General features: G+C 45.6%; 2 protein-coding genes across 2 annotated transcripts; one reads left to right on the forward strand and one right to left on the reverse strand.

Moving 5' to 3' along the window:
• Position 1: 1 nt before the first annotated feature.
• On the reverse strand, positions 2–1,296 carry lsm5 (LSM5 homolog, U6 small nuclear RNA and mRNA degradation associated). The gene is made up of 5 exons (XM_028961666.1): positions 1,221–1,296; positions 586–681; positions 459–486; positions 315–387; positions 2–237 (listed from the first exon to the last, which is right to left on the reverse strand). The coding sequence occupies exons 1-5, from the start codon at positions 1,264–1,266 to the stop codon at positions 205–207; spliced, it is 276 nt and encodes a 91-aa protein (XP_028817499.1). The 5' UTR covers positions 1,267–1,296; the 3' UTR covers positions 2–204.
• Positions 1,297–1,419: 123 nt separating this feature from the next.
• On the forward strand, positions 1,420–13,187 carry avl9 (AVL9 homolog (S. cerevisiase)). The gene is made up of 16 exons (XM_028961640.1): positions 1,420–1,853; positions 2,753–2,873; positions 4,142–4,227; positions 4,831–4,902; positions 5,092–5,181; positions 5,256–5,322; positions 6,552–6,592; positions 6,670–6,708; positions 6,796–6,865; positions 7,208–7,695; positions 8,718–8,852; positions 9,163–9,382; positions 9,461–9,578; positions 9,673–9,726; positions 11,327–11,415; positions 12,213–13,187. The coding sequence occupies exons 1-16, from the start codon at positions 1,530–1,532 to the stop codon at positions 12,335–12,337; spliced, it is 2,139 nt and encodes a 712-aa protein (XP_028817473.1). The 5' UTR covers positions 1,420–1,529; the 3' UTR covers positions 12,338–13,187.
• Positions 13,188–18,752: the final 5,565 nt, after the last annotated feature.

The following is an 18,752-nucleotide window of genomic DNA, read 5'->3' on the forward strand; positions in this document are numbered from 1 at the left end:
AGAAGGGTCCACTTCATTTATTTACAACAAAACCAGGTTTCTGCCTTCAAGACGATCCACAACCGAGTCATTCTGAACCAAACTTGCCAAAGGATCCAACAGATTTCAGTAATAAAAATTAAATTACAGCAAAATTAGGCAAATACTAAGTCAAAAGGGGGTTTATATAAAAATAAAAATGAAGAGCAGTGATAAGATCGTTCTTCACATTTCAGGACCTTCTCCTCCTGGAATTAACTAGAAAACAAAAACAAAATCAATTAATGAGAATGAAGCAAATCAAATTCATCCCATCCAGCAGAATGCCTCTTTACCATCGTAATGTTGTTGCCGTTCAACAGAATCTGATCCAGTTTGGTTATTCTTCTGCCTTCTGGTGTGATCTCACTGGAATAAAAAGAGGCAGGGGTCAGGAGGGAATTTATTTCTAAAAAGTGGCAGCCCCCTACGATACTTACAATTCGGTTACGTCCTCCAGCACCATGTCTCAGAAATACGTGTGAAGGAACACTTTGCACCAGCCAGCCTTCCATTAATATTTAAAAAAAATACAGAAACCGTAGGCGCTTTTAACTGAAAGGATACTGACAAAGTCATCGAACCCCAGCAAGGTGCCGACGATCTCCTTGTCATTCTTCATGACGATGTGGATTCTGGAACCGATGCATTTGTCCACAAGTTCTGAAACGAGGTTGAACATGGCAGAATTCAGGCAGGGACACTGTTGCCATGTTGGGCTGTTTTAAATGTTACTCGGCGGGCATATAATATACACTGGGCTGGTTCGAGGTCCTTTCGGCTTTTCTTCTGTCTATATGAGTCAACATTATTTCAGATCATCTGAGGCCAATTCAAAGAAAGAAAGAAACTTTGCTTCTTTTCCGACGAATCTGGCAACACTTGTAAGAAAACGAAGAGGCTAGAAACTACGGCAGAAGACGCGAGAGCGGACCGACTGTTTTAGTATATTACTGTTCAGCATTAATGCGCGTTAATAAATGTGTAGGCTAGAGTAAATTACTTAAAAATTACAGACGTCGTCTGGCTTTCGTTCGCGGGAGAAGCGCGGGAAACACGGCTATCTAGTTAACCAACCATTGCCGCCGGTACAATTAAACTGGAAACAGACAAATAAAACGTGATTTTTGTATGTTTTGCGGTGATAATTCTGGGTATAGATTTTTATCGCAACGACGAAGAATAAAGAAAAAAAAACGTACCGAGTGGAAGCAGCTGCGAGGGGTTCGTCGCTGACACGGACGCCATGTTCGGAACTGGAAAGACAAAACAAATCGATCAACGCGTGATCGCTTTCGAGGTTAAAGCAATCGATGACAGATTAACAGCGTCGATACCCCTGTTTTTTCATCTTGGACACCTTCTCATACTTAGATCTTTCGATATGTCTTGTTTATTGTATCATTAACGTAAATTAATATTTATGTGTTGTCTTTAGATACGCTTTAAGTGTCTGGCTTTCGCCATTATAAATAAGTATAAACAAAAACGATGTCTAAAGCTAAGAAAACATGTACTGTACTTTAACGTTCAATGTTTTTCACGGTGCAAGTGGACCGAGCGGCGTCGCTGTGGAGGCGGCCGAGTTTCCCATTACGTCACGACGCCCTTACGTCACGCCCAGCCACGCAAAGCGGAAGCAGGGTCGCAGTTTCCCAGTTTCCGTCGGGACCCGCGGAGCGGAGACAGAGACCGAGAGCTGCGCGCCAGGCGGAGTCGGGGGGAAGAAGCTCTGGTCGGCCCGGACTGGCTCCTCGGCGCCGCTGGTCATGGAGCCGACAGGAGCCGCGCTGCACATCGTCGTGGTCGGATTTCACCACAAGAAGGGCTGCCAGGTACCCGCATCTTCACCAAAACTTCACCAAAACGTCACCACGGCCAGTGCGGCTTACACAGTGTACCGTGTATTGAAGTAATGTAAACGCGGTTTATTCCCGATGTTTACAAGTCGCTCTGTTCCTATTTTAATAATTCACTGTGGTCAGATGCTGCACAAGTAAACCAGAAGACGCCTGGTGACTGTCGTTTTTTATCGGTGGAGGGATAAATTAAGCTCAGCACGTCTCCGTGGCTGTGTGAACGAATGAATTATTGAATTATCTCAAATTCGTGTGCTGCATGTGGCCGCTGGTGGCGCCAGCCGCTCCAGACTCGGGGTTCTGTTCATTAAAATGTGGGCGTGTCCCTCTTCTCAGCTTTCTGTCGTCTGTTTACCACCTGTTTCTGTGCCCTGTGTGTGTGGTTCGGAGGAAAGACCCAGCTGTCGAGCACTTGCCTTAATTACGGCCCCCTGACTTCGACCGAACCCGGGTTTCTGACCAAACCTGGGTTTCCAACCCGGGTGTCCGACCGAACCCGCCGCCCAACCCGGGTTTCCTACCTAACCCACCCCCCGGGTTAAATACAGAGGACACTTTTCACTGTGTTTTCACTTTATTTATTTATTATGGTTTCACCCTGACACCTATCTGATATGTCTGTAGTTCTGGATCAGGTTTCTGGGTGAAAAGTGGGACCGTGTGTGGAGTGAAGCGGGCGTTGTTGCTTTAAAACAGCAATTTGCATAGGCAGTAAAAATGGGGGAAAAAAAACACAGGTCTTAATAGTGTGTGCGTGTGTGTATTTATATGTATTTGTCGTTGGAGTCCTGTGCTGCTGTGTTGTATCAGCTGTGTTAGGCGGTGGAGTCGCCATCCAAGCGAGTGAAGGCCTGATTAGCGTTGTTTGTTGACAGGTGGAGTTCTCCTACCCGCCCATCATCCCCGCCGAGGGCCATGACAGCAGCGTCCTCCCTGACGAGTGGAAGTACCTCCCCTTCCTGGCTCTGCCCGACGGAGCCCACAACTTCCAGGAAGGTAACTCCAGTCCATCTGCTCTGGTGTGTCCAAAGAGTTGAACTTTGACCCATCGGCCCGACTTGCCTCGAGTGTATATATGCCACAGTCTTTATTAATGCATTTATTACATTTATTTTTCAGGGATTTAAGGCATGAATTGCTGTCATCTATCTTGATATCATTTTTAACTCATTTCAGACTAATGGGTTATGGTCATGACAGTGGTACATTTCACAAATCAGGGGTCTAAAATATAATAATTGTGTGTCAAATATTAATATGTCATGTCTATTTTATTGATAAATGGTAATAAGACCTGTTCATTATTACAAATATACATATTTTCCTTGTCTTTTACAGATAAGGGCACACGCCCTTATCCAGAGTGACTCACAATCGGTAGTTATTTCACAATTACTGTATTTATTTTCAGAAATGCAATGGCTTAATAAAAACATATTACAGAAAGTTTATCATTTGTAGCCCTGAACTGGGCCTGTCATGGTGGGGCTGCACACGATTAAATTCAGATTATCGTCTGTGATGTTTACATTTGAATATCCAACCACCAGGGGGCGATCGAAAGCATAGCCTGAGTGGCAACCTGAAATTGCCGCACGGACCTGCAAGAAAGTGGGGGTTAAACACGGCAACCCTAATAAATATATACACCATAGATATATACACTAGAATTCAGCCTCGACAAATTATAAGATAACTATTTATTTTATTATCTTGAACGTTACAAAATTTTGTTTTGACAAATAACATTATTCATGTGACGGCCCAGCTTCTGTTCTGACGCCTGTATATAATGTATAGTTAGTTCATTGTCTACAGTTCATGACAAATCTATGCAAAATGAATACATAAATTTAACAATAGATAAAATATGAATGAATTAATAATTTAATGAATAAATGAAAGAGATGTTTTTTTTATAATATTTTTGTCTGCTGGTAATTTCCGTGAACTGGCAGATGCAAAACTGGAATTTAAGTGCTAACTGATATCAATTGATATTTACTTTTAGTATCGATTAGTATCTGAGAATTGACTTTTTTTTCTGTTTAAATTTATTCATTGTGCATGAGAATAAGTATTTAGTCTATCCCTGTGTGTCTGTGTTACAAGATGGCGATAGGCTGGTAGTAGCCTAGTGGGTAGCAAAGGCCCAGGTTCAAACCTCATGGTTGCTACCATCGTGTCCCTGACTGTCTCCAGGGGGACCGTCCCCGGATGAATGGCGCCAGCGTAATGTCGCTGAACCTCCTTCTCTGTTCCAGACACCGTTTACTTCCACCTACCTCCCCTGAACGGCGACATGAAGTGTGTGTATGGCGTCTCCTGTTACCGGCAGATAGAGGCGAAGGTAACTGTCCCCTTGTTCTACATGTTCTACATGCTCCTTGGCCACTTTATTAGGTACACTTTCTGGCAACAACAAAAAAAATGGCCAGCTGTGGATTTGTTGTCTCTAATAAAGTGGCCATTTAGTGTCTGTGTTTGTGTGTGTGTGTGTGTAAAGTATAATAATAAAGTGAAGTGATTGTCACATGTGATGCACAGCAGCACAGCACACGGTGCACACAGTGAAATTTGTCCTCTGCATTTAACCCATCACCCTGAGTGAGCAGTGGGCAGCCATGACCGGCGCCCGGGGAGCAGTGTGTGGGGACAGTGCTTTGCTCAGTGGTAACTTGGCGGATCGGGATTCGAACCGGCAACCTTCTGATTACGGGGTCGCTTCCTTAACCGCTAGGCCACCACTGCCCTGTGTGTGTGTGTGTGTGTGTGTGTGTGTGTGTGTGTGTGTGTGTGTGTGTGTGTGTGTGTGTGTGTGTGTGTGTGTGTGTGTGTGTGTGTGTGTGTGTGTGTGTGTGTGTGTGTGTGTGTGTGTGGTGTGTGTGTGTGTGTGTGTGTTATATATGTAGATGTTGCTGGTTATTGATTAGCGTTTATATATTGGTCGCAGGCTCTGAAGGTCCGGCAGGCGGACGTTACCAGGGAGACCGTGCAGAAGAGCGTGTGCGTCCTCAGCCGAGTGGTAAGTCATCGGACGGTCGCGTGACCGTGACTCTCCCTGCGCCCGGGTTCTTGACGTGAACTTTGACCCCGGAATCCGCAGAGAGAACCTCGGGCTAGGTAGACCGGTTGTTGGTGCGAGTCAGTGTGGGGGAACAGCGGAGATGAAATGAATGGTTAGGATTATGATGGCGTTTGGTTCCTCCTGCAGCCTCTGTACGGTCTGCTCCAGGCCAAGCTGCAGCTCATCACACACGCCTACTTTGAGGAGAAGGACTTCTCTCAGATCTCCATTTTACAGGTCAGGTGGACGTTGGTGGTGGTTTATGATGGGAGCAGTTTTATGGAGCGTAAACCTTCTCTCCGTCTGTGCAGGAGCTGTATGACCACATGAATGGCTCTCTGAGAGGCGTGGCTCTGGACGGTTCGCAGGTCTACCTGGGTAAGGCCCCACCCACTCAACAACGGGAACATTTCTATCCGAGCTGGCATTCCAGAGAGAATTTCTCTTTTACGCGTATACGTGACGTATCAGCCCCGACCTCCAACCTGACCTTTAACCCCAAACGCTTCCTACATACAACAGTGGCGGATAACACGTTCGTGGTTGTTTAACTCACCACGAAGGAGTGCTAGACGGCAAACAAGGAGAGTGGGGAGTTACAGCGCCACCTACAGGTGTGGAGGGGGTTAGAACAGCATTCGAGCTGTTCTCTGGACGACACACGGAGACAAATAAGAAACCGAAAATATGGAAGTTTCTGCCTAGTGCATTGCTGCAATTCAGGTATTAAGAGTCTAACTTTGGCAAAGGCTAAAAAACAAGATATTTGGAAGGAAAAGTAATATATTACATGAATATTGTATTTTAGATGAGCATCATTTACATTTACATATATGGCATTTACCAGACGCCCTTATCCAGAGGGACTTACAATCAGTAGTTACAGGGACTGTCCCCCTGGAGCAACTTAGGGTTAAGTGTCTTGCTAAGAGACACAATGGTAGTCAGTGGAATTTGAACCTGGGTCTTCTGGTTCATAGGCGAGTGTCTTACCCACTAGGCTACTACCACCCATGAGGTTCTCACAGTGTCTGTCAAGAAGAATCTCTTTCCCTTGGACAAATGTAATTGACAACCCCAATGCAGGGTTTTAAATGTGATTTTAAAGTGGCTTTAAAAAGGTCTTAAAAAGTCAGATTTGTCTTCCTTAAACCTGCAGATAGCCTGAATCAGCATTAGTCCTTCCCACTTACAGACTGGCACATTCTATTATCGATTTAATGATGTATTCTGTCTATTTAATACTGGCGTAACAATTTCTAACAAGTTTATACACTATATATTTTTAAGAACATAGTGACCGTGTAGTGAAATCTATTCTCATCTTTGAGGTGTGTGACCACAGATTTTTTACATCGTTTTGCGGCTAAATTACATCCCTTTGACACATTTCTAAGTCTTATTAATTGCTAGTAATTTACTCTTAATTTAAATTGTTAATCAATATTTACTAGAGTAGTAAATAAAAAGCACTAAACTATGACTTGACCACGTGACGAATATAATCATAATCAATGGAATTTAATTTCACTTGACCATAACCTACAACGTCTGAGTATATAAAGAATATCAGATCACACGTGCCACTTCTTCTCTTTCTGCCGCAGGCCTGTCTCCTCGAGATTTAGTCCTGCACTTCCGGCACAAGGTAATCCTGACTTCCGCTCTCCTTTCTGGCATTGGTTGGTTTTCACCGTAGCCGTGATCGTAACGCCGCTCTTTCAGGTCCTCATCCTCTTCAAGCTGATCCTGCTGGAGAAGAAAGTACGTTCTGGTTCTCATTCTGTTTAAATATATACCGTCCCTGGTGTAGCATGTAGCCGCTTCCTGACTGGTTTGACCGTCCTGTAGGTCCTGTTCTACGTGTCTCCGGTGAACAGACTGGTCGGTGCTCTGATGACCGTCCTGTCGCTGTTCCCTGGTAAGGCACTGGAATAATAACTCATTATGGAAGAAATGAACCAGTTGAACGAATGTATTCATGCCAGGTTAGGGACTCGAATAAGGAATTAACAATCTGTGTCATAATTAAAACGCTCAGAGAGCCTTGAAAATATCTCACTAAAATACGTGCCAGTCAGTGGAAGTGATAGTCACATGTGACAAACGTGTAACCTGTAATTAACCATCACCCTTGGTGGGCAGCCATGACAGGCGCCCAGGGACGGTACCTCAGCAGGATTCGAACCCGCAACCTTCCTTAGCCGCTAGGCCACCACTGCCATTGTATTTATGTTGGATCTGAGTGCATGTCTGTTTGCAGGCATGATAGAACATGGTTTGGCAGACTCCTCCCACTACAGACCTAAGAGCAGCGTGTCTGAGGACCTGTGTGTTCAGGGCGGCTCCGTCTCAGAGGAGTTCGTCTCTGTGTCCGTCACCGACGTCACCAACGCCACGTGCGAGCTGTCGGGGCCCGACGTCACGGAGGAACCTGCGTCCCTGACGCCCGTTGGGGATCCTGCCCCCGGCGCAGCGGACCCCCACCACCTGGGGCCCCCGTCCCGCTCGTCCCCGGACTCGTCGGAGGGCGACTGGGAGACGCTGGACCCTGGCGTTCTGGGGGGGGCGCATGGCGAGGGTGGGGCGTCGGGGGACGGGGAGCCGCTGGAGCCGTTTGACCCCGAGCCGGGCCCGCCCATTACGGTCCAGCCGCAGTCGACGGCCGGGGGCCAGGGCCTCCTCACACAGGGACTGGTGTCGGGCCTGGAGGAGGACCAGTATGGCATGCCGCTCGCCGTCTTCACCAAGGTACACACGCCTTTATCCGGTGGTTGCGGGGACCGTCCCCCTGGTTAGGTTTGGGTTTGTGGGACACCCCGGTGGTTGCAGGGACAGTGTTTTGCTCCGGGACATGATTGTGGTGAGTGGGGTTTGAACCTGGTTCGTGGGCGCTGGGCAACTACCCGCCTACACAGTGCTGATCACTGGAGCGTTTTTCACCGTCGTCCATTCTCGGTGGAGCCCTCTGGAGCCCTCGAGTCCGTTACTGTACGTTACGTTACGTGGGAGCCTTACGTCTCTTATTAGCGACACGGTATTTATATGGCACCAGCTGCCACCCGTTTCCACACACGGGAGTGTAAAAATGACACCTGGACACGACTCGACTCTGCCCGCGGGGATTACCGAGGACGCCGCCCCACACCGACTCGCCGCGTCCCCGTGTCCTCCCGACCCGGTACCGTCGATAATTCCGTTCCGACCAACGGCGCCCGACGCGGATCGTCCAATCAGGTTTCAGGTCACAAAACGGGCTGTTTGTCGAGACCTCCCCACTCCAGAACTCGAATAACCCCGAGCGGCTCCTTCAGGGGTCCCAGGTCCAGTTTAAAGCCAGACGTGAACTTCTGTAGAAGGTCGAAATACTTGTTTTTTTTTAATGACACTTTGCGTTCGTTCAGGCTCATGAAGTTCGCAGCCCTGCACAGTTTTTTGTTCTACTTTTATTTCCTGACCGGAACGGTGTCCACAGCGCGGGAACTAAACTCGAACTGCTCTGCGGCGAGACGAGGAGAGAAAATGTCCCCCGCGGAGAGCCGCACGACGGACACCTCGAGGTTAAACCTGTCCAGAAAACGCGAATTCGGGTTCTGGATAATGGCGTCTGGCAAATGCTGTAAATGTAAAATGTAAATATCCAGTCACAAGCAAACTGGCTACTGCTGCCGATCAGCTTGCAGGATTAATATCACATGACGATATGTAATATTTGCTCGGTACATCTGAAGCGCGTCTTCATCTTCATGATGTGCTGGGGTCTCTGTTGCCAGGGTTACCTGTGTCTGCCCTACATGGCCCTGCAGCAGCACCACCTGCTCTCTGACGTCACCGTGCGTGGCTTTGTTGCCGGGGCGACCAACATCCTCTTTCGCCAGCAGCGCCACCTGAGTGACGCCGTCGTTGACGTGAGTCGGCTGCCCCCTGCGCCATGGCCTCGCTACAAACGTTATAATATGAATCTTTTCATCCACGTCCAGAATGATGATAGTTATTACTGTCATAGTATATTACATATTATCATTATTATTATTATTTTAATAGTAACTATTTTCAGGCAGGGTACAGATACGATGAATAGAATAAATGTAAAACCCATTATAATTCATTACACCAATCAGGTCTACATAAATGAAGTTAATGATATTTATTAGAGGTTTGTTTTTTGTTTGGGCTGTGACTGACCTATGACCTCTGACCCCTGTGTGTGGTGGTCAGGTTGAGGAGGCGCGGATACACATCGACGACCCCGAGCTGCGGCGTCTGCTGAGTCTGACCACGGCGGACCTGCGATTCGCGGACTACCTCGTCAAGCACGTGACGGACAACCGCGACGACGTCTTCCTGGACGGGACGGGCTGGGAGGGCGGGGACGAGTGGATCCGGGCCCAGTTCAGCCTCTACGTCCTCTCGCTGCTGTCCTCTACACTGCAGCAGGGTCGGGACCCGTCTTCCGCCGTGTCCACAGTGTCCAGGCGGCCGCGGCGACGCCGCTAACCGCTGTTACTGTGTGCAGATAACGAGAAGCTGCTGCTGGAATACGGAGCCCCGTTCGTCTCGGCCTGGAGGAACACCCACAATTTCAGGGTGTGGTTCACCAACAAGCACCCGGCCATGACCGAGATCACTGCAGGGTGGGTGTGGCCGGCCAGAATCACAATCTGATCAAAGCTTGAAATGTACTAAATATCAATATCCGACTGTATCTGTCTGTCTGTGTCTCCGCAGCCATCCGTTCCAGGGTCAGTACAGCGTGGCCGACGTGAAGCTGCGGTTTGCACAGTGAGTAATGGTCCCGCCGCTCTTTTCACCGCGTGTGAAACCACAGGAAGGGGTTTGTGCGGCGTGGCGACTGGAAGGTGGAAGGTGTGGAGGTTTTTATTTTTTTTCTGGTAGTTTTTGCTGCCACCTGGTGTCCACGTGGTGAACTGCTTCACTGCGGTTTATTCTGCAGCGTTATAAGAATAAATTACAGTTTGTTCTCATTTGCAAAGTCACTGCTTGTACATGTGTAAAGTATAGGAGGTGTAAGCAATTTAATGAATCAATGAGGAATTTATTCATCTTAATTTTATGACCAGGCAGCACTCCTGATTACTTTGCAGTATATGAAGAAATAAAAGGCATTAGGCTCATTATTAGTGAGCATCGTCATTGTAAAGGGAAAAGAGGTGGAACGAGATCTGGCCTCGGTCTCCAGTTTCCTCCTGAAGACCTCTAATGTTACCCGGGGCATGTTTTTACCCCACGCGGGTCCTCATTTATCTGGTGCGTATTGATAGCTTTATGGTGGGAACCCCGACTTGTTGCTGATTGACGAGGATCTTGTTTCGTCTTCCACCTCCCGTTTTTCTGTCCTGTGGAGGTACGTGACGGCCGTTTCTCTTCGTCATCGTTCAATACGGCCGCTTAACCTGCAATGAACCCGACTGACAGGACAGTGAGTTCGCGTTTTGGGAAATTTGCATAAATTAATTTGATTGGCTGGCAGTTTCGCCGTTTATAAACACACCCATAATTCAGTTGACCAGTAAACGGGATATAATGACACCTTCATCTCATATTGTGAATGTACCATTATGTCCTGGTCTTCACCAAGTTACTGGACTGGACTCATGCAGAATGGATTCTGTAACTCCTGAGTTTTCCAAGCGTTCCCGGTCTGGATTTGGCCATGGGAGCGCAGGGGGAAAGGTTATAGGGGTGGTCGGCATGGTAGCAGAGCGTATAGGGTGACAGGTACAGGCCCTATAATAAAGAGCAGCGTACGCACCCACTGTCACCTCCACCGACAACTGGTCCGGCTCCATCGCCAGGACCACCATTCACAAAATCCTTAAGAAACGGGATAGTTGATCAAATGTTGACCAAAATAATAATAAAAAATAATAATATTAATATATTTTTTAATAATAACTTTTTTCCGAGCATCAGCTCTTCCAGCCAGAAGTTTGGATGGATGTTAAGGGAGATTTTATAACACAGTTCCGATTGGTTGGTGGGTCTGCTTTCCTGGTCCAGGAACTGGGCAGTTGTGGTGTTGTGTGGGTTTGTATTTCAGGGTTCCTGCGGTCATTTAAAAACCTAGAAAAGTCATGGAATTTGGAAAGAGAATTTTCCAGGTCCTGAAAAGTTCTGAAATCTGACTGAGGCATGAATGTAAAATCTCCTAAGTCTCCTCCTGAACCTGATTTGGACCTCATGCCTGCACAAACGTTGAGGAAGAAACACTGTCCTTGTTAATCTATTCAGTCTTGTCATGAATTTTAATTGAAATAAATGGACTGGTGGTGAAAATTTGCCTTTTTAGTAAATGTAAAATCATGAAAAATTATTTTATAAAAAAGAACCCTGGTGATTTTTCCTATTTTGGATATCCCAGCTCTGTTCAGAATAGCGAGCGCGGGAAGAAGATCGGGAACGCGATGGTGACCACCAGCCGGAGCGTCGTCCAGACCGGGAAGATTGTGGGTGAGTTTTTAGGAGACTTTTGGATGTGAAAAAGAACAGATGCAAGTGACCAACGCTGTTTTTGTATTTAATATTTGGTGTTGAACGCCAGTGGTGTAGTCGTATGTATAGGTGTTCGTGTAGCGCCATTCCTCCTGAAATCAGGCCCAAGATGTCAGCATCCCAGCAATCCCTTAGTCCATGACCTACTCTGCACTGTCCAGCACCTCCAAACATGGACAGGTGCTCTATACTACACTGTGGACTTCTCCACCTCTACAACTGTAGGACTTTTTCTCTTATTGGACGATCACCAGCCCTGGAAGTGGGTCCCTCTCTCTATCACTCCTTCCCAACGTTTCTTCCGACCTTTTTTCTCTCTCCTATACTTTTTTTGTCTGGAGTTGTGTGCAGAAGGGTCAAGTGTTGGGGTGTCAACTGTAGGACTTGTCAAAGCCCATTGACATTTACATTTACAGCATTTATGAGACGCCCTTATCCAGAGCGACTTACAATCAGTAGTTACAGGGACAGTCCCCCCCTGGAGCAATTTAGGGTTAAGTGTCTTGCTCAGGGACACAATGGTAGTAAGTGGGATTCGAACCTGGGTCTTCTGGTTCATAGGCGAGTGTCTAACTCACTAGGCCACTACCATATTGAGACATACTGTATGTGATTTTGGGCTTTATAAGAAATAAATGTTGTTGTTGTTGTTGAATTTGACATTGGAGACAATGGTACATTTGGTAAAAAAATGTAATAAGTGACAGCACTTTTGATAGCCAACTTTGAGGTAAAAGACATTTCTACCTCTACAGGTCAGTCAGTGGGCGGAGCTCTGACCAGCGCTAAATCTGCCATGTCGTCCTGGTTCTCCACGTTGGCCCAGCCCGCTGTCTTGCCCTCACCATCAACCCCAGAGGTGCCGCTGGATAAAGAGTGACCCACCCATCTCCTTCAACAGCAACTCGGACCAGGAGGCAGGGTCTGCAGCAGAGGTCTGTGGTCGTCCCACCACTGCGTTCGGGACCTTCTGACCATCCCAGCACACATGCCCGCTGTGGACTGTGCCTTAAAACTGATCCAACCAGATCCCTCAACAGGAGGGGATCAGAGTTCCCTGCTCATTTCCCAGTACCCTTGCCGTCAAGGATCCAGATGTATTTTGGTTCTTTCATTTACCAGCGGCACAGCCCAACAAGCGTCATGTGATCATATTCCGGCTAATCGCTGCACTTGTAACAGAATTCCCCTCGCCGTTCCGTGGCTGTACGCTCCACCAACCCAGTCAAGGGGCTGAAGAGGAGCTCCGCTTGTCTGCTGTTAAAACGAGTAAATTCCCCTGTTATAAATGTATGTAGTACACCGGATCTGAAGGTGTGTGTGTGTGTGTGTGTGTGTGTGTGTGTTAATAGCACCGGCTTGTGTTTGTGTCGAGCCACTGGAATTCTTCAACGGGCAGCATGCTGTTGCAAGAGAACGTCCCGACGTTGCTGTGGACACTGAACTTTCTCCCTGCGTTACTTTCACTGATTATAATTTTACCCAAACATGCTTATGTATGTTTTGATCAGAACTGTGTTTTTTAAATCTGATATTTGCAAATTGTATATAATATATATATATATATATATATACACATAAAAATGTATTATTATTATTATTATTATTATTATTCTAGTGCAAATTGTATAATTCTCACTCTATTTTCCTTTGAAAAATATTTGCTTTGAAAACTATTTGAAAAGCAAACTTTAGGTACAATATTGCTGTATTAAATACGAGTGACCAGTCGTGTGTATGATTTATATCCACTGGTGACACTGTGCCATGGTGTGAACTCGGTGACCGTGAGGGTGACTCGCAGATTTGCGGCCCTGGAGGGGACGACGGGGACGGGGTCCGGCTTTATTGAACTTAAAAAAAAAAAAAAAACACTAATACAAAACTGACCTGGTTACCTTCCCTAAACTGTTTTTCAAAATATGAGAAATATATATTTAACATTTATATTTAATCAGCTTGGTAATAAATTCATGAGCCCAGATTTACTGTAGAACCGAGGTGGAGGTGAACTCTGTGACTTGCAGATTCAGGCCCTGGAGGGGACCACAGGGGCGGTGTTGGCATAGCCCACTGCACGCCGTCTTCTTAAAGGACCAGCAACGCCAAACTCGGAGAACAAAACCAAAATTGTTTCATGTCTTCATTTAAAAGACAGAAAATATATTTTTTTACAGTGTATTCAAAATCTCATATAATTAATAACAATTTTACAAAATTGCTTCTCCACCCAGGATTTAGAGGGCAGAGGACACTGAAGGACCACGCATCTGTAAAATGCATCCAGGTTGCATTTTATGGAACATTGTTCATCGTTGTCACATTACATTTTGTTAGCAAAGAGGGAAAAAGTGCCAAAGGAACATGACGCAGCCGAGCATGCTAGTAAGGTTTGACATGAAGCACCTGTGCTCCTGTTTATAAGGAAGCTCCTCCCCCTCTCTGACCTGTCCTGCTACTGGTAGTGGTTGCTGGGACAATCTCCGTAGCAACAGCTTTGGGCCTGCCCTCTTCTTCATGACCCAATCAGCAGCAAGATTCCTCAATTTCACGCATGGAAAAAATAAATAAATAAAAAATAGGAAAAATGGATACCTATACACAGTCACACTACAGTAATGTCCGATATTAAATAATAATTAAAAACACTAATACAAAATAGACCTGGTTATCTTCCCCAAACTGTTTTTTCCTGTTTTCAAAATATGAAAAATATATATTTAACATTTATATTTCAGCAGCTTGGAAATAATTAAAAAAATAATACATGCATGAGCCCAGATTTACTGTAGATCCGAGGTGGAGGTGAGTGTGTGTGGCAGCAACCCTTCTTTCCCCTGGGAAGAGATGAAAAAGACGCAATCTGTAAAGATAGAAGCCAGCAAGACGTCCTACCATTCCAGCAAAAGGTACGAAAAGGTTCGAAAACGAGCGCCGGGGCCGGAGAGACGTGGAGCCCCGCCCCTGGTTCCTGTTGCGCCCGAGAGACTCTAATGGCAAAAAAGCAGGTAGAGAGGAGGGAGCCATTTTGGTACAGTTTCCAGAAAGCGAATTTTGGAGGTTCTGCCATGAAGTGCATCATTGTCATCATCAACCCAGTCAGTGTCAGGTTCTAATAAGATCACATCACAAAAAGTACACCAGACCAGAAAATGTTCTGCTTTCTTAACAAAGACATTTACAGCATTTATCAGACGCCCTTATTCAGGGAGCGACTTACAATCAGTAGTTACAGGGACAGTCCCCCCTGGAGACACTCAGGGTTAAGTGTCTTGCTCAGCGACACAATGGTAGTAAGTGGGGTTTGAACCTGGGTCTTCTGGTTGATAGTGTGTTACCCACCAGGCTACTACCACCCATAGTAGACCAGAATGTTGAAGGGTGGGGTGGTAGTAGCCTAGTGGGTAACACACTCGCCTATGAACCAGAAGACCCGGGTTCGAATCCCACTTACTACCATTGTGTCCCTGAGCAAGACACTTAACCCTAAATTGCTCCAGGGTGACTTGTCCCTGTAACTACTGATTGTAAGTCGCTCTGGATAAGGGCGTCTGATAAATGCTGTAAATGTAAATGTAAATGTTGAAGGATTTCTACTCTGTTAGCATTGAGGCTAATGGTTTGGTAAGAGTACAGGTTAAAGTGGTGGAGAATCAACATGGGATGTTGATTCTTCGTGGTGTTACGTCAACATCATCCTAATAACAGAATAAAATATCTGAGTAAATTGTAATGAAACTAAAGTCGATTAAAATGAATTTTATTTCTGGAGAATATTGATGAACAACAATAATTGACCAATGTGCTGTACAATAAACTATAAAACGATATCTGGGGAGGATCCAGGCGCTGGTGGAATACAAACAGGTTTATTGTTACACAAGACGAACAAGCATATAGGGATCTACTTTGGGAAAGAGGAAGTGGAAATGGGACAAGGAAAAGTGTCACTCTCACGGGGACACTCCACACACGACCCTCATCTGAACAACACAACACCTCAACACCATTTACACACACACACTCACACACCACACACACACCCCTTTACTGTAAGAATACTGCTGTCTAATACTGTCCTGCATATCTACTGTATAAAAGGACCAGACTGCCTGTTCCTGTTTAGACAACCTGTACCGCTGTACTGACTCGTCTCCTCGTACCAGAATATAAACTTACTCAACTTGGTCCAACAACACAACTGGATTATTTTCTATTAAGAAGAAAAATTTTTTAACAAAACCTAAATATAAAATTCATGATAAAGTGTGTGTTTTTATCTACAGGTAAATAAAGAGTAATAATGTCTGTAATAATCTGATGGATCATCATGTTTCTTCCAGGCTGCGGAGCTGTAAACTCTCAGCTGGTTGCTGTTCAGCTCTGTCCTCAATTCTCAGATCAAACTCCTCACGTCTGAGACTCCTGGACCTGAGTGACAATAATCTGCAGGATTCAGGAGTGGAACTTCTCTCTACAGCACTGGAGGATCCACACTGTAAACTGGAGACTCTACGGTGAGTGTTGATATCAGGACGGAATATTAGTAAGTTTGTGTGTGTGTGTGTGTGTGTGTGCGAGAGTGTGTAAGTGTGTTACATGAATTTCCTACACTTGTCATGTGCTGCTGCTTGTCTAGTTTCTTTCCTCAGAAGGACCATGAAGCCTCTTAGATTTCTTGTAACTTGTCCTGTTGTAGAACACTTCTAGGTTTTTACCCAGTTGGGGACCAAGACGACTCTAATGAATCTTTACTGTTGTCATGTCCCTGTCTGACTGACACTCAAGCACCATGGACTTCAGGACCATGTCCTGTTTTGTTGGTGCCTGGTTCTGGGTTTTCTCCTGCATCTTCTCTCATGTTCTCCTGGTGATCCTGAGTGTTTTCTGGTGTTTACTGCTTTCCAAAACTCAACAAATAGGAGACAATGAGACATCAGTAGAAATGACCAACAAATTCATTCTTCTGTAAAAGCTACACATTATGAATATGAATAGATTATTAATAATGATTCCAATAAAGCAACATTATTAAACCAAGTATTAACTTCTCATCAGCAGAGAGCAGCAAAGATCAGATCTGGTCTAACTGGACCTTCATTATACAGGAGAAGATTTAGATTTAATCTTCCTACAGCAGTATAGTACTAACACTGTCCTGTTCTCTACAGAACCGATCATGGTGACTTGGTTGAAATGAAGAAACAGAAGAAGCAGCAGAAGAAAAGGATCAGCAGCTGGTACAGAAGATGAAATGATGGTGGGATCATCTCACACATCAGGATCTGTCCAACATAATCATGAACATCTTCACATTTTCAAGCAGCACACAGACAGCAGCCTCTTCCTGAGGGAACACAGTTAGATGAATGGAGGATTTTCCTGATGAACATCTGCTGACCTCTACTGAACCTGGACTGTGGGATTGTAAGATTGTAGATTCCAGGTCCATGACTGCCAGTATTAGGAGTTCTGTTTGGACCATTCAGGAACATCAAAGGACAACTCTGTGGATACCTTTTGGGAGCCAAATGTCCAGTATGAAGGAGGTCCCCCTCTGTTATGATGTTTGCATGTCCCCCATGTTAGAGGACACCTGGATAAGCAGATGGGTGGCAGCTGCTTCTGTTCAATTTATGTAATAAATCATATGCCACCTTTTTAGCTGTCGTGATGATAGACCAGGTTCCAGGAGATCTAACAGCTTCTCGTCCCTCAGATCTTTCTGACGAGACAGGTCTTTCCCTTGTCTTTCTGAGACAGCGTGTAAATGTCCGATGATCTTCTGCACCGTCTTCACCACTCTCTGCTGGGCCTCATTTCCTCATGCACTGCAGCCGCCATACCAGGATGAGATGTTCCCCATTAAGGTGGATTCCAAGCTTGTGAGGACTGAGCTTCTGTAGAACACTTGTTCTTGTTATGCTGATTAGCAGCAGTTCGTGTTATGCTTCTCAGAATGAGGGAAGAGAAATACATAGTGCGCATGTGCAGGAGGCCATGTTGATTTACCGTGGAAGAGCAGAAGGGTGGTAGTAGTCTAGTGGGTAACACACTTGCCTATGAACCAGAAGACCCAGGTTCAAATCCCACTTACTACCATCATGTCCCTGAGCAAGACACTTAACCCTGAATTGCTCCAGGGGTGACTGTCCCTGTAACTACTGATTGTAAGTCGATCTGGATAAGGGCGTCTGGTAAATGCTGCAAATGTAAATGTAAATGTAAGTCTGTAGCACTCGTGCAAGTTCTGTAATAAAACTGGACTTCAGCGTTATAAAGACACATAAGAGAACAGGTTCCCATCCTCGCTTTCTTCAGACGTCTGAGGAAGTAAAGGCGTTGGTGGGCCTTCTTGGTGACAGCTGCAGCATGCTCTGTAAACTTGAGGCTGGCACTGAGGGTGACCCCGAGGAACTTGAAGCTGCTGACCCTCTCCACAGCATCTCCTCTGATGTAGATGGGGGGATGAGCCGCATGCTGCTTCATGAAGTCCATTACCAGCTCCTTAGTTTTGCTGACGTTGAGAAGGACGTTGTTCTGCCAAGAGTCTGAACTCTGATTTCAGTTGTTGACATAGTTTTACTCAGTTAATACTAAATACATATATTTTTATTATTTTCACAGACTGTTCTTTATTTCATGTAGAAAACAGTAAATTAAGAAATTTAATTGACTCCAGCTTGGATTTCACAGACTGGGTCACATTTTAAACATTATTTAGTAATGAATGAATGAATATTGTTGTATCACCCAATTAAAAGTAGGAAAAGACGCATCTTCACAAAATGATAAAAAAATACACAGAATTCACAGGACAATCTGATTCACAGAACAACCTCCTGGATCCTAACCAGTCTGGCTTCAGAACAGCTCATTCCACCGAGACTGCCCTTTTGGCGGTTACCGAGCAGCTACATGCAGCCAGATTGGCAAAACTGTCATCAGTTCTTATTCTCCTTGACCTATCTGCTGCATTTGACACCGTTAACCACAAGACTCTCTTGGCAATCCTGAAGAGGCTTGGAATTCGGGGCTCAGCATGGCAGTGGTTTGCTTCCTACCTTGATGAGCGATCTTACCAAGTGACTTCTTCACCACATCAGGATCTTGCTATTTACCTAGACAACTCACAGCTCTCTCCTTCTACAACAGCCCGCAACCTTGGCGTAACAATAGACAACCAACTCTCCTTCTCAACTCACATCAGCAATCTTTCCCGCTCATGTAGATTCCTTCTCTACAATATCAGACGAATCCGCCCTTACCTGTCAACCCTGGCCACCCAACTACTG

This window comes from Denticeps clupeoides, chromosome 2 (assembly GCF_900700375.1).
Source record: "Denticeps clupeoides chromosome 2, fDenClu1.1, whole genome shotgun sequence".
Taxonomy (NCBI): domain Eukaryota; kingdom Metazoa; phylum Chordata; class Actinopteri; order Clupeiformes; family Denticipitidae; genus Denticeps; species Denticeps clupeoides.

Excerpts from the sequence above, each read along its gene's own strand:
- lsm5 (XM_028961666.1), bottom strand. The coding sequence starts at position 1,266 with ATGGCGTCCGTGTCAGCGACGAACCCCTCGCAGCTGCTTCCACTCG. Across the intron at positions 388-458 it reads CTGGAGGACGTAACCGAATT|TGAGATCACACCAGAAGGCA; the intron begins GTAAGTATCGTA and ends TTTTTATTCCAG. Across the intron at positions 238-314 it reads ACGGCAACAACATTACGATG|TTAATTCCAGGAGGAGAAGG; the intron begins GTAAAGAGGCAT and ends TTTGTTTTCTAG.
- avl9 (XM_028961640.1), top strand. The coding sequence starts at position 1,530 with ATGTACTGTACTTTAACGTTCAATGTTTTTCACGGTGCAAGTGGACCG. Across the intron at positions 8,853-9,162 it reads TGAGTGACGCCGTCGTTGAC|GTTGAGGAGGCGCGGATACA; the intron begins GTGAGTCGGCTG and ends TGTGGTGGTCAG. Across the intron at positions 9,383-9,460 it reads GTCCTCTACACTGCAGCAGG|ATAACGAGAAGCTGCTGCTG; the intron begins GTCGGGACCCGT and ends TACTGTGTGCAG.